The sequence below is a fragment of the Salarias fasciatus genome, chromosome 3 (assembly GCF_902148845.1).
Source record: "Salarias fasciatus chromosome 3, fSalaFa1.1, whole genome shotgun sequence".
NCBI lineage: Eukaryota > Metazoa > Chordata > Actinopteri > Blenniiformes > Blenniidae > Salarias > Salarias fasciatus.
In genome coordinates this window covers 15927089-15941159 of record NC_043747.1, presented here as the reverse complement: position 1 = coordinate 15941159, position 14071 = coordinate 15927089, and the positions used below count along the sequence as shown (strand labels likewise).

At 41.3% G+C, this 14071-nt stretch overlaps 1 protein-coding gene across 1 annotated transcript in view; it reads left to right on the top strand.

The window, feature by feature from the left end:
* Positions 1-13792, top strand: part of LOC115383907 (interferon-induced very large GTPase 1-like) — a 43569-nt gene extending 29777 nt beyond the window's left edge. The window contains 2 exon segments of the mRNA XM_030086112.1: positions 8985-9948; positions 9950-13792. Coding sequence (XP_029941972.1) covers positions 8985-9948; positions 9950-13661 — 4676 coding nt within the window. The 3' untranslated portion in view covers positions 13662-13792.
* The last annotated feature ends 279 nt before the right edge of the window (positions 13793-14071 follow it).

Here is a 14071-nt window from a genome sequence, read left to right as displayed (position 1 = left end):
CACTAGCCATTCCCATACTCAGTCCTAGCGGTGACAGGCTCCTATGAAGACCAAGCAGTAACAAAACTGATTCAATTTAACAGAAATATTTGAAATGCACTTTGTTATAAGAAAATAGCCTAAGTTAGCGTATGCAGCTGGTCAGAAAATAAACAACATCTGCAATAACAATATTTTGCGTAATATATGTATGTATCAGAACTGCTGAACCATGTCTATGAGGCTGGAAGAGTGACTCCCAAGTCTCCAGTATCAAAGTCAGTTGCAGCCATTGGGTCAGTGTATTTGCGAACAGTACCATTAGGAAGCGTGATCCTCAGTTCTGCAGGATAGAAGAGTCCGAATTTGATCCCAGGACAGGTGTGTAGAAGGCGTTTCACATTGACAAACTGGGAGCGCTTTTTGGCCACAGCCGGAGGGAAGTCAGGGAAGATGAACAACTTTGAGCCCTGAAAAACAAGGGGCGCAGTTTTCCCCGCGCAGCGCAGAATCTGCTCCTTTACATGAAAGTAGTGCACTCTAATCATCAACGGTCGTGGTGGGGCCCCAGGTTTAGGCTTCTCACGGAGGGATCTGTGGACTCTATCCAGCAGGGGTGCTTCATCCATTTTCTGAAGATCTTTCAGGAGTTGTGATACAAATTCCCTGGGATTAGGTAATTCCGCACCTTCAGGAACTCCAATCAATCGAATATTGTTGCGGCGAGATCTATTTTCAAGATCCTCGCACTGGGCTTTTAGGACACCAACCTCCTCCTTTAGAACATGAACTGTTGCTTGAAGATTAGAGATGTCATCGCTGCAAACAGTAGCTGACTTCTCCAAGTGATTTATGGTGGAACCCTGAGAATCAACAGTAGCTTGGAGTGCGGAGAGGGTAGTTTTCAGTTCAGTTTTTATTGAAGACATCTCAGATCTTAATGTTTGGGAAACGGTGTAAATTTTGGCATCGAGTTTATCACAAATATCTTGTCTCAGATTCTCGAGCGCTCTGATGAATACTGATTCACTTAATGGTGTCGATCTTGACTCATCCGCGTTTCCCCCTTCGTCTGGGACACTTTCTTGTTGTTTGCCGCGGTTCTTCTCCTCTCCTCTTTGATTTCTCTCTCTTCTGTCTGGCATTGTTGCAGTGACGCCGCACGAAACAGTCAAGACGGGGCCGAGCGTGGCAGAGCTAACACATTAGCGGTGCAGCTAACTTGGCTCAAGTCCGCACACAACCACTTCCACGGTTACACGCTTGAATATAGACTCACGCGTTTCAGGGAATATCTTGTCTTCAGGGAGAAATAGTAGTTGATCGCCTCCTGAAGTTGTCAGATGTGATGCGATAGTCAGACGTGAGAGTAATTCCGGAGCACTCAGAGCTAGCCACCACCGGCTATGCAAGTTAGCTGGCTTCGCTTGTGGTCCACCTCGATGGCTGTGAAGACAGCACTTTGGAAAGTCGTGGCTTTTCAGATGAGACGTGATGATCAGCAGGTTGAAATGAAGAAGCTACTCAGCTTATATAAAGAGTAAAGGCGTGCATAAAGTAGCTGTTTTGCCATTGCTCGGCGGAGCTCCGGGAAACACGTCTTCACCTCATGGCATCCTGTATTCACCCATTTGAACAAACTGTTGCCGGTTTCCAATATAGCTACTCAACCAATTATACCCTACCCCTCTAATCCCCATCCTTTCCAACTTATGCAATAAAATACCATGATCAACTGTATCAAACGCTTTCTTCAGATCAATAAAAATCCCTACTGCATATTTCTTATTGTCAATTGAACTTGTTAATTCTTCCACTAATTCCATTAAAGCCATTGAAGTTGATCGGTTTGTTCTGAAACCATACTGGCAATCCATTAATAGTTGATGCTGCTCAATGAAACTGTCCAAACGTATAACAAATATCTTTTCCAGAATTTTTGAGAATTGAGAGAGTAAGGAAACTGGCCTATAATTAGTGAAAAGATGTTTATCACCAGCTTTGTACAATGGGATCACCTTAGCAGTTTTCATTTTACAAGGGAATGTGCCTGATTTGAAAGACAGGTTACAAATGTACGTTAATGGATCCGCAATAGCAATAATTACTTTCTTAATCACCATCATGTCAATGCCATTCCAATCTTTTGATGTCTTATTCTTGAACTTATTGACAATATTAATTATTTCATTTCTATCTGTATCCCTCAAAAAGATTGTATCTGGAATTCTTTCACCTAATTCTGAAAAACATCTCCCCCTTGTGAAGGTTTTATTTGTCTTGCTAGTTCAGGTCCCACGTTCACAAAGAAATTGTTAAACCCCTCAGCCACATCATTCATGCTGGTGATAGCTTTTTCATTATCAATAAAAAGATCTGGGTAGCCTGAGTTGGTTGTTCTATTTCTGATAATTTTGTTTAATATATCCCAAGTACCTTTAATGTTATTTTTGTTCTTTTCTAGTATAGCATTATAATAATCTTTCTTACATTTCCTAATAACTTATTTTTATATGTTTTATATTTGGTTTCTTTATCACTAGTTCTATGTTTCATAAAATCTCTATATAAGTTATTCTTTTTTTTTACAGGCATTTAACAATCCCCTTGTGAACCAGGGCTTATCAGAACAGTTTGGTTTCTTCCTCCATTGTCGCAAAGGACAGTTTTTGTCATACAGCAGTAGAAATGAATTTAAAAAAGCATCATATGCTGAGTCAACATCCTTCTCTTCATACACATTCCTCCAGTCATGGGATATCAACTCGGTTTTAAATGCATCAAGAGCTTCGTCCGTTCTTACTCTCACATAGCCCATACTATTCCCAACCTTCTTCATGCTGTAATCACAATTATAAATTACAATAACTGGCAAATGGTCACTGATATCATTCAATAATAATCCACTCACTATATTATTTTCCATGTTATTAGTAAATATATTATCAATCAATGTAGCAGAGTGACACGTTATTCTACTAGGCTTGGTGATAATAGGATATAAAGCCATGCTATAGATAGCAGCAACAAACTCATCCGCAGATGAAAGCTTGTTAGGATCTTGTTAGGTCAATATTGAAATCCCCACAAATGAACATGACCTTTTGCTCCATTATTGTAAATGTGTCTTCCATCCAATTCTGAAATACTTCCATGCTGGAGCTAGGAGCTCTGTAAACACAGCTGACAATAATATTTTTCTTTTTTTCCATAACAGTCTCTATGGTTATACATTCACACACATCTTCAATAGCATTAGTCATACCTTCCACAATGTGGTACTTTAATCTTTTATCTACATACAGAGCTGTCCCCCCTCCCATCTTGTTTGTTCTGTTCATGAAATTCAAATCATATCCTTCTAAATGAAAGTCCACTCCTTTTTCCAAGTTAAGCCAAGTCTCTGAGATTGCGATCACATTGAATGGTGTGGTAAACTGACTTACATAATCCTTAATACTTTGGAAGTTAGCATATAGACTTCTGGCATTGAAATGAATAATTGATATACTATTATCTAATTTAATGGTATTAAACTGCTCCTCTGTATAATAACGGCAGTTATTTGTATTACCACAATTAAAGAAATTACTCTCCGGGTCAATATCTTCATCAAAACACATAGAAGGCCACTGTTCTTCCACAGGTGTTTTTTGACAACTGAAAAAGACTGCATTTTCACCCTCCATAGATGTCATTGTCTTTGAAAAATGTCCTTCATCAGAAGTTTTTCATTCATTAGAAAGGAGAAAAATGAAAAGTCTTGCCAATTGAAATTGGAAGGAAAAAATAATAATAAAATAAAACAAAACGACTTCCCGGATATGTCCCACGACACTGATCCATGCAAATAGTAGCAAATAGAAATAAGGAGAAGTCCACATCCACACAAAAAAGGGATATCCATGCAAAAAAGAGCACCAAAAATTAAAATTGAGAGAAATATCAAAAAATCGGAGTACATAAACCATTCCGCTATTTTCCATTGCAGCTTATCTGTAGCCATCCAGGCCACATCACTCTTAGAGGGGACAGTAACGGTAAAATTATCTGTAAGCTTCAAGGTCTTTAAGTTCTCTTACCGTTACTGTCTTGGCTTCCTCAGGCGTAGATCCATTTAGCCGAATTAGCACTTTACAGTTCCTGGTCCATGTTGATTTGATCTTGCCGTTCTTCTTCAAAATACGGGCCTCCCGTGCAATTTCGGCGTTCTTCATCGTTAGATGCTCATTAACATATACCTGGGTTCCTTTCAGCTTCTTCCCCTGCATCAATAAAGCCGTCTTGTCTATTCGGTTCACAAAACGCAAAATGATGGCAGGGTTGGTCTTCATGTCCCTCCGCGGTAGCGTGTGACAAGCTGAGATGCTGGTTGCATCGAGGTCGATGTTTTTACTTTTAAAAAAATCCAAAACTTGCATCTGCAGCGTCCTCAGGTCTTCGGCTGGAGCGTCTGCTGCTACTTCCCCTCCTCTCTCCACAGCTTTTGCGTACGAGCGAGGTTGGACTTTTAGTCCCGAAATAACAACATCGTCCATCCTTGAGTATTGCTCCAGGTCATGTAGCCTTCTTTCGAGCTGTATGATAGTTTTGTCCTTTTCTTGAATAATTTCTTTGAGTTGTTTTACTTCACTAACGCGATCCGTTAGCATCTTTAGTTGTTTTAGCACCTTGGACATATCAGTTGTCAGGGCACCTACCGACTTACGGAGCTCTTCAATTTCTTTTTCCATCATCGGGTTTGCGCGAGGTTTCTTGCCTTGCGCCTCACTCATTTTACTCACTGTGTTTTCAACAAAAAGTTAGTTTCTGTTATTGTTTGTCGCTGCTGCCGGCGGTCTGTAGGGCGTCGCCATCTTCCCACAATGCCTGTTTCGCACCTCTTCACTCCCACCCCATGGTCAAAGTTTATCTCCGTAATCTCCGCTACACGCAGCGATGGCGTCACTTCCAGTTTAGCCAAAAAATTCGCCAAAAAAATGTCAAAACAAAAAGCAGCAACACTGATTGTCTCGGCCTTTTCACGACCGAGGGCCTGCAGCGGAGGGGAAGAGGGGCGGGCTCAGGGGAGCACTCTGCTGCTAGTGACGTCAGTAGACAGACCGTTTTCACGGGTATGGGAGGGACTGCCCCTCTGAGTAGGAAAAAAATAAGAAAAGCTCAAACACACAGGCATGAAGGAAAAAAAACGCTTTGGGGGTGTTTTGATGAGTAAATAACTGTATAACAAGGCTGAAACATGCATGATACAGCCCCTTTAAGGCTAGCCCTCTGTCAGTTAATTTTTAGGTTTGCTCCTAGCAGGCTTCGATGGTTGAGGAGTAATTCATTAATATTTCTTCCATGCACATCACTTTTCAATGTTGCAAAGTCAATATTAAAATAAAGCCGTAAGCGGCATTGGTCAGGACCGAGCCCACCCGCCGGCCCGCGACTGAGACCTCCTCGTGCCTTGCTGGCTGAAATCTAGGTCATCGGGTGTTTTGCTACTCTGTAAACATCCATTTTCATGATTTTACCTCAATTTCTGTTGTTGAAGTGCTTTTATTTTGATGAAATTTTTGGCATTTATTTTGGAAAGTTAGTACATGCTGTCATTGACAGTGGTTAACCTGAAAAGTTCCATTTGTTTTGTTTAAAATCTTATTTTTCTTCAAAAATGTGACTTTTATTTTGAAGGAGTTTGAGGCTCTTATTTTGATAGGACTTCTCTACTCCAGCAAACACAGAAATATAAATTTTTTGAGGTTTTTACTGTAGTTTTTCTTTTTCAGCACTCACCTTTATTTTGAAGGAGTCTGTCTCCTTTTATTTTGAAAGGTACACTGCAAAAAAGGATAACCTAAATACAAGATATCAACACTAAATTAAAGAAAAATACTCTTAAAACTAGTGAAATTATCTGTCCATGCAGCAAGTGAATTTTACTTAAAACGAGATCTTGATATAAGAATATTGAACCAAGAAATAAGTCTCTGTATCTGAAATTTATCTTAAATCAAGTGAGATGAGACATTTTGACTGATAACAAGACTTTTGAACTTGGTAAGATTTTGAATTTTTGCAGTTTTTGCAGTGTATGAACTGCTAATTGCTAAAAATATATGTAAAAGCTTTCAAGAGTCACTGAATGAAGGAACTGACTGTCAGAGCCAGCGACCACATGCTGCAGAACGGCAGCCCTCACGCAGTACTTATGCACCCACTGAAGTCAATGAAGTCGCAAGCAGAGCGCGCCCGCAGCCTGCATGAGGTCTACGTCTATTGAGCGTCTATTTTTGCCGGAGGCGCAGCAGAGCCGTAGTCAATTTCCCATAATGTCAAAGCACCAACTGGAAACCAAAAGAGTGCAACATCCGTTTTATCAAAACAAATTACCACAAAAGTTGACCTTTTGTTAATTTCCGAGGCATATTGTATAGAACTATATCAATATAGATTACTATTGAAGCTGTCACACATGTTTCTGCATGTAATTAAAAGCATAAATATACGCTTTTGTGCATGAGTGTTTCATTCTGAAACCTGAACATGCTCTGGCGTCGCAAAACAAAGGAGTAATGGAAGTTTTTAAACTCGAGAGCAAGCATGGTTGACGAAGAGAAACTGATCCTGGAGGTACAAGAGCACAAAACACTCTATGACACCAGTCATCCTTTTTATAAAGACACCAGCATAAAGGAGAACACTTGGGCAACAATAGCTGAAGTTATTGGCATGAGTGGTACGTAAATTGTAACAATATCATGTTCAAACATTTAAATGGAGGTCGTCATGTAAACATAATCCCACGCATGTGCTGAGTGCACCTCTGGTCAAAAGGCAGAGTGCGGTGTCGCAGCCGTTCCGCATCAGGTGGGCTCACTCGTATGGCTGTGGAACAGCTGCGAGCTTCGTGGCCGTTCTAGACCGCAGACCTGCGCAGTATGTGAGTGCTCGGCGTCAGAATTTCATTACCAGCTGCTCTCAGCTCAGTGACTGCACTGTACGCCCATATATGGTTATGTCGGTTACCAGCAGCTAGAGCAGGGGTCGGCAATTACATTTGGGGGCGGACCACTTTTTTTGGGGGCACTTCAATCGCAGGCCGAGGCTTCCATCCACTGACCCGTCGAGTCATGCGGCGACAGAGACATGCACGGGGCATCGAACAATCAAGTCGGATAGTTAATTCTTCTGCAGCGGTACCTCCTCTCCCTGCCCGGGAACTTCCTCCAGTTGCTCCGTCCGTCGTAGACATGTCTGCCTCGTACACTCAAACTTACTGGAGAATACACACAGAGACATGCTGCCTTCAGCTCGGTGCAGCGCACTCACTTGCGCTCTTTGTTCACCAGACGAGGTGCCACTCCTTTATTTTTCAGTGACAAACCGGAAACCACAACTAAACAACACATCCTACAAGGATTGTCTATTGCAACACAAAGACAGATATCGCACTCCAACAGGGGTGCGTGCGTCCGCTCGAGGGCCCGGTGTAACGCGTTCATTCATGCGCGCACGTGTTGGAATCCTCTCGCGGGCAGGTTTGGACGGTTCGGCGGACCACATTTGGCCCGCAGGCCGCTAATTGCCGACCCCTGAGCGAGAGTGTGAGAGAACAGGACAGGAAAAAAATGGTTTCTCTTTGGGAAACAACTGCTCACCAATCCATTCCTGTTGGGCCAAAGTGAAGAAAAATGATCTCATTTGATAGAAAAATTTGTTGTCTTTCAGTTGGTGAGGCTTTCAGAGCAGTCAGACTTTTACTTTAGACAGGAGAGGCCTCAGTTTGTGAAAAGCACAAGATTTTCCCGCATCCGACTCCATTATAACTGACAGCAAAAAAAGGCAGAGACGAGCAGAGGACACACCTTTTCTCTCTCGCGAAAACACACGTATATCATGAAATTTTCCCCACATATGTTACATCATCTTGTTTGGATGGACATTGTGACGCTTCGCGTGTGCTTGGATTGTTGATGGGAATCACAGTTTAGCCACACTCAACACTTGTTCAAGGTGCTGAAAAATGCGACTTTTTTCTTTTTTTTCCATGATAGGGGATGAGGGCAGGAGCAAGGCAGGATTTCAGACTTCAAACTTTGAGGGTTAATAAAATCCACACCCTGTGACATTTGACAAAGTTGTTTACAACTTTTGAAGACAAAACTCATCCTCTATCATGTTGCGTTACTCTGGCATCTCTACAACGTGAATTTTAGATCTTGATGAGACGAACACGTGAGTGTTGGTTTGATCTCTCTACGACATTCCTATAGGCCGTAGAGGCCATTTTAGTGTTTCTGGGTGACGCTAGAGAGCAGATGCGGTTAATTTTTCCATTTTATAACATTTTTCGCTGGTCATGATGTGTGCGCCAAATTTGGTGAGTTTTCTTGCATGTTTAGGGGGTCAAATTTGAGTTGAAAAAGAGGTCAGTAAAATAACAAAGAAAAAAATAACAGCAGAAGATCAATAGAGACCTTGCCCTCTGGGCTCGATCCCTAGATATATTTATATGTTTCCTATGAAAAGATGGCAATATCAGCAGTTGTAGTTCTTCAGGCGTTGAGCCAAGTATTAGCTCAGAGCAGCTGACAGGGAAAGAGCAGATGGTCATCTGATGTTTCACCCCATTGGCATATTATATTGAGTGACAAAATCAGGTGGTATCTATCTAAATTGTTTTCATTTGTCAGTTCAACATAATACCATGGTATTATTTCTGTAGTGATGCTGTGAAAATATTTATTTTAATATTATCAGTACATGCATAGAATGCCAAGGCTAAACTTGAAATGTTTACTGAAATATGTGGAAGTGGTTTCATGTTTGTTCAGGGAACATGTGCTGGGAAAAAACAAAAAAAAAATCATAATTTAAATATGTCATTATGGTATTATTAATTACTGTTATCGGTTCTCAGGATCGGCAAGGAAGCAAATATCAGTACTCGTACTTGTATTTTGTCAGCAGTGGTGTCGGGACATCCCAAATTCTGACTTTTTAATTGATGTCCACAGAGACCCACCTGGAGAGCCTTTTGAAGGATCTGGGATTGGAGCAGTTCTACACACAGAAACTATCACTCAGTAAGATACTTCAGATTGATCAGAAGACCACTGATGACCAACCTCCCAAGTGTAAATCAGACCTCCCTTGGTCTTTTCTGAAGAAACTGATGATGGTGAATATAACAGCCAGAAATGTGAAATATACATCAGAATGTGAAAGTGATGTGTCAGAGGATGATGAGTTTGATCTGGATGATCTCGTGAGCAGTTCAAAGACTGCAGATGTGCTGAATCCGCTCGACATAATCACTGTTCTCTTTCTGTGCTCTGATGGTTTTGTGCAGCAGGAATTAGCTCTCAAAATGTCCATGTGTCAGTTTTCTGTGCCTCTGCTGCTTCCTGATTGTGATAAAAATCAGAGCACATTGATGGTGTGGGCTTTGAGAGACATTGTTAAAAAGTACAGACCCAAATCACTCTCTGAATCCAAAGGCTTCACTGAAGACAGAATCGTTGTGTCTGAGCTACCAATGATCTCTTTTGTGAGACTGGGTGAGTGCTATTTGTCCAAGTCAGAGATCCTCAACAAGCTCCTGAGCAGCTCTCAGCAGTACCATGACACCTTTGTTCACCGGAACATGGACTGTGGAGACAGACCACGAAGAATATCCAATGGACTGACTGAGATAACTTGGTACCTTCCTTGTGGCAAAGAAAACATTGATATTTTCAGCCACCCAGTGGCTTTAGCTAACCTCAGAGGAGACATTGCCTCTTTCCAAACACAGTTCTCCTTTTTGTGTCAAACATCTGCAGCAGTCTTTGTTTTCTTTGATAATCTCGACCCTGAGTGTAAACTACTGACCAACCTGAAGAGCAAGTCAGAGATATTCTTAGTGGGAAACCACCAGAGCAGGAACTTTAGTCTAGATGCTCTGAAAGAAATAGCAAGTGACATGTCCTTGAAAAAAAAAAAACATAATTTTGAAGACGAAATCCATCAATGATGCAGACTTTGTGACATGTCTGAGAGAAGCAGTTACTCATGTAGTTGAGAAAACAAAGATGAAGATGCGAATTGAGCAGATGACTGAGGTTGCCCATGAACTGGGAATCTTGGTGGATGAAGACTCTCCACAGTGCCAGACTGGAAGGAGAAAAGCAGATGCCATCACTGCTGAAATTCAAGACATCCTGAGGTACAAAGAAGATCAGCTGCCATTGCAAGGCCAACTATGGAAAGACTTGACTTCCTTAGAGAAGGAAGTCGTTCGACTCCGAAAAGTTGGATCTAAAAACATTGAGAAGTACAAAAGTGACCTTCAGCTGCAGAAAAATGAACTGCGAAAGAAACAAAACACTTATGACATTTCCCCAGCAATGACATCCTTTATCAGTGCAATATCAAGCAACTCTTTAGAGAGAGGCTTTTTCCTGAAGTGGATGCGAATTAACCTTGATGACATGTCTCGTGTAAAACTGTCTGAACTGAGGGAGCTGTACAAAGAAAAGTGCAAGAAGTCTGAGAACAATGCAGAGATCAAAAAAATTGACCAACAGCTTTCTGACAGTTCACTGGGCACTGAACACTTCTTCCGTGAAATGGGTCAAATCTATGAAGCTTCACGAGCTCCACAAATAACTGATTCATCACGTCAGCAGTTAAACCATCTGCCCAAACTGGGTGCACAGCTGCTACTTGATGGACTTCCACTGGAGCTTGTAGATGGAGATGCTTCCAACATCCCTCTGAGCTGGGCCAGTGATGTTCTCTCTCAGCTCAATGACTTGGTGGGTTCTAAGAACAGGATACTGGTTGTTACAGTTCTGGGAGTTCAGAGCACAGGAAAGTCCACTCTCCTGAACACCATGTTTGGAGTGCAGTTTGCAGTCAGCAGTGGTCGATGCACTCGTGGTGCCTTCATGCTGCTCATCAGAATTGATGAAAAGCTCCAAAAAGAGCTCAACTGTGACTTCATGATGATCATTGACACTGAAGGCTTGAAGTCACCAGAACTCACCCAGCTGGACAACAGCTATGAACATGACAATGAACTGGCAACACTTGTTGTGGGGCTGAGCGACATCACCATTATCAATATTGCAATGGAGAATTCAACAGAAATGAAGGACATCCTCCAGATAGTCGTGCATGCTTTCCTCCGGATGAAGGAAGTGGGCAAAAAGCCACAATGTTACTTTGTTCACCAGAACGTGTCTGATGTTTCAGCCCACGAGAAGAACTTAAGAGATCGGAAGCTGCTCTTTGAACAGCTGGATGAGATGACCCAGGCAGCAGCCAAAATGGAAAAGAAAGAGCAGAACCAGAGCTTCACTGATGTGATGGCGTATGATCCTGACACTGGGAGCTGCTACATTCCTGGTCTCTGGACTGGAAACCCTCCAATGGCACCAGTCAACACAGGCTACAGCGAGGCTGTTTATGAGCTCAAGAAAAACATCATCCAGCTCCTGAGAAACAGAGATTCATCTGTTAACACAGTGTTGGAGTTTAAAGAGTGGATGACAAGTCTGTGGAATGCAGTGAAGCATGAAAACTTTCTCTTCAGCTTCAGAAACAGCCTCGTAGCTGACGCCTACATGAGACTCTGCACAGAATTCAACAAATGGGAATGGGAGTTCAAAAAAGAAATGTACGACTGGGTCAAAAATGCAGAAACCAAAATTTGTAATGTTGGTACCCCTGCTGCACAATCACAAATATCTGACTTGAAACAATTTCACAGTCAGTTAAAAACTGAAGCTGTCACAGTGATGTCTGTCCGGGAGAAAAAACTACTTGACAAAGTAACTCAGTACTTTGAGCAAACAGATGGTCATGTCTATCTGGTTGTTGGACACAAAGAAGATTTTGCAAACAGTGCAAGAAGCCTTCGAAAACAGACTGAGAGGTCTGTACTTGATCAGCTTCAAACAGCAGTGGACATCAAACAGGGGATGGTAGAGCTCGACAGAATTAAAGAAAATCACACAAAAGAAATTGAAAAAGCAGTGTGTGAGCTGATTGACAAATGTCGGAAGAGAAAGGTTCAGATGATAAATGATAAGCTTGACAAGGAATTCAACAAGATGTGGGAAGAAACACTGAGCAAACTAACTTTTCCCAAACAACATGTTACAGATGTGTTTGGAGATGTTTTTCGGCATCTGCGAGAAAATCTGGCACACAGGGGAAGTTATGCACATGAAATATTAAGCAAAACAAGGCTGGAAGATTGTGGGAAGAAGCCTTTTAAATATAAACCAGAGAGATTCCTAAAAAAAATGAAAGATGGATTTTGGGATTTGTTTAACGCTGAAACTCACACTAAAGTTGCACAAAAAAGTGCTGATTTCGTCATCGGCACTTGTGAAAAATACGTGAATAATAAGCAAAACCAAAAAACCAATTACCACGACACTTACATCGAAGAGATACTCCAGATCATTGACCAGCATCTGGAAAAGAATGAAGATCTTAAGAAGGACACAGAGTTTGAAGTTTCTCTGAAACTGCACATCTGTGGATTCGCAGCCAGAGAATTTCAGAAAATGCACGAAGATTTCTTAGAAGAAAACGATCCTCGCAAATGTCTCATGAAATACAAACCAAAGTTTTGTGCTGATTTCAAAGATGTGTTTCATGAACGAGATCAGTGCCAGAAGAAAGCTGAAGAGTTTGTCAACAAATGCTTGAAACCTGCTGTTGAAGACTTCATCAATCGTTACCTGGGTCCTTCTATTGTGGATGAAATGTTGAAGAAGAAGGAATTCAGCACACGAGTCGCTTTCCAGTACTGCATTTTACTGGATTTGCTTTCAAAGGAAAACTTTGATGACTACTTGTGCTTCACTTCCTCCTATGAGAGCTTTGTAAAGAAGTGGATCCTTCAAAAAATAGAGGGACATTTTCCAAGTCCCTCCAAAACATTTGAGTTTGAGAACCGACATCTTGAGACAAGTGTCAGCCACATAACTGAAGCCATTGAAAAGGCCAAAACACTAAACAGAGAGAATGTGAAAAGTTTAGTGGAGGAAATCTGCAAAGGGCTTGGTGATAAACTGGTCATTTCCCAGGATGCACTTGGAGCATTCATGATCCTGAACAATGCTGATCAGGGCAAGTTTGCTGACTGTCTCACACTTCCAGTGAATGACATGAAAGAAAGTCTGATAAACACGTTCAAAACTAATTCTATTAAACAAAAACTAAAATGTCTCCACATGCAGCCTCAGGATGAGCTTTTCCAGAGAGTGATCGGATGTGGCAAACAGTGTCCATTCTGTGCTGTTCCCTGTGAGGCTGGAGGAGAAGCTCATACACAACACTGGGCCTCATTACACCGGCCAAGGGGTCTGGGTAGAAGGACGTGGAAGGACACGGACAAACTTATAACTGACATCTGCTCATCTGCCGTTGTGAGTGATGTTCGCTTTAGCTGCAAGGAAACAAACCATCAATATCATCCTTACAAGGACTACAGAAAAATATTCCCTGACTGGGATATTTCTCCAGATGGAAGTCTTGAGGCTTCAGACTACTGGAAATACATCATGACCAAGTACAATGATGACTTTGCCAAAGAGTATGATGCAAAGTCTGCTGACATTCCTGCAGCTTGGAGAAAGATCACACCTCAGCAGGCAAAAGAAAGCCTTCAAAAGTCATTTTACATGAAGAAGTGAGACTTTTCAGTAACAGCTTCATATTTTGGAAACTATCTCACATGACATGAAGTTAATTTCTTTTACTCCTCAGATATTTAATCATCATCACTTACACTTGAGAAAATTAAAAAAAATAAAAATAAAAAAAATCTGCTGTATCTCGGACCGAAAGAACACGTTACTTCAATTCACATTAAACTGGAGTCATGTTTCTGTCCAGCACATTGTGAAAATCTGAAATGTTAACAGGTGGAATTCTAATGCACTCCACTAGTTGAAGTAAACATGACTGTGTTCTGAAAATGAGGTGTGGTGTGGAGAACTTTTAGCATTCAGTAGAAATTAGTTTAGTTTAGTTTAGTTTAGTTTATTTGTTTCTTTCGTTTAAAACAACACAAAGACAATAAACAAAAAAGATGAAAATACAT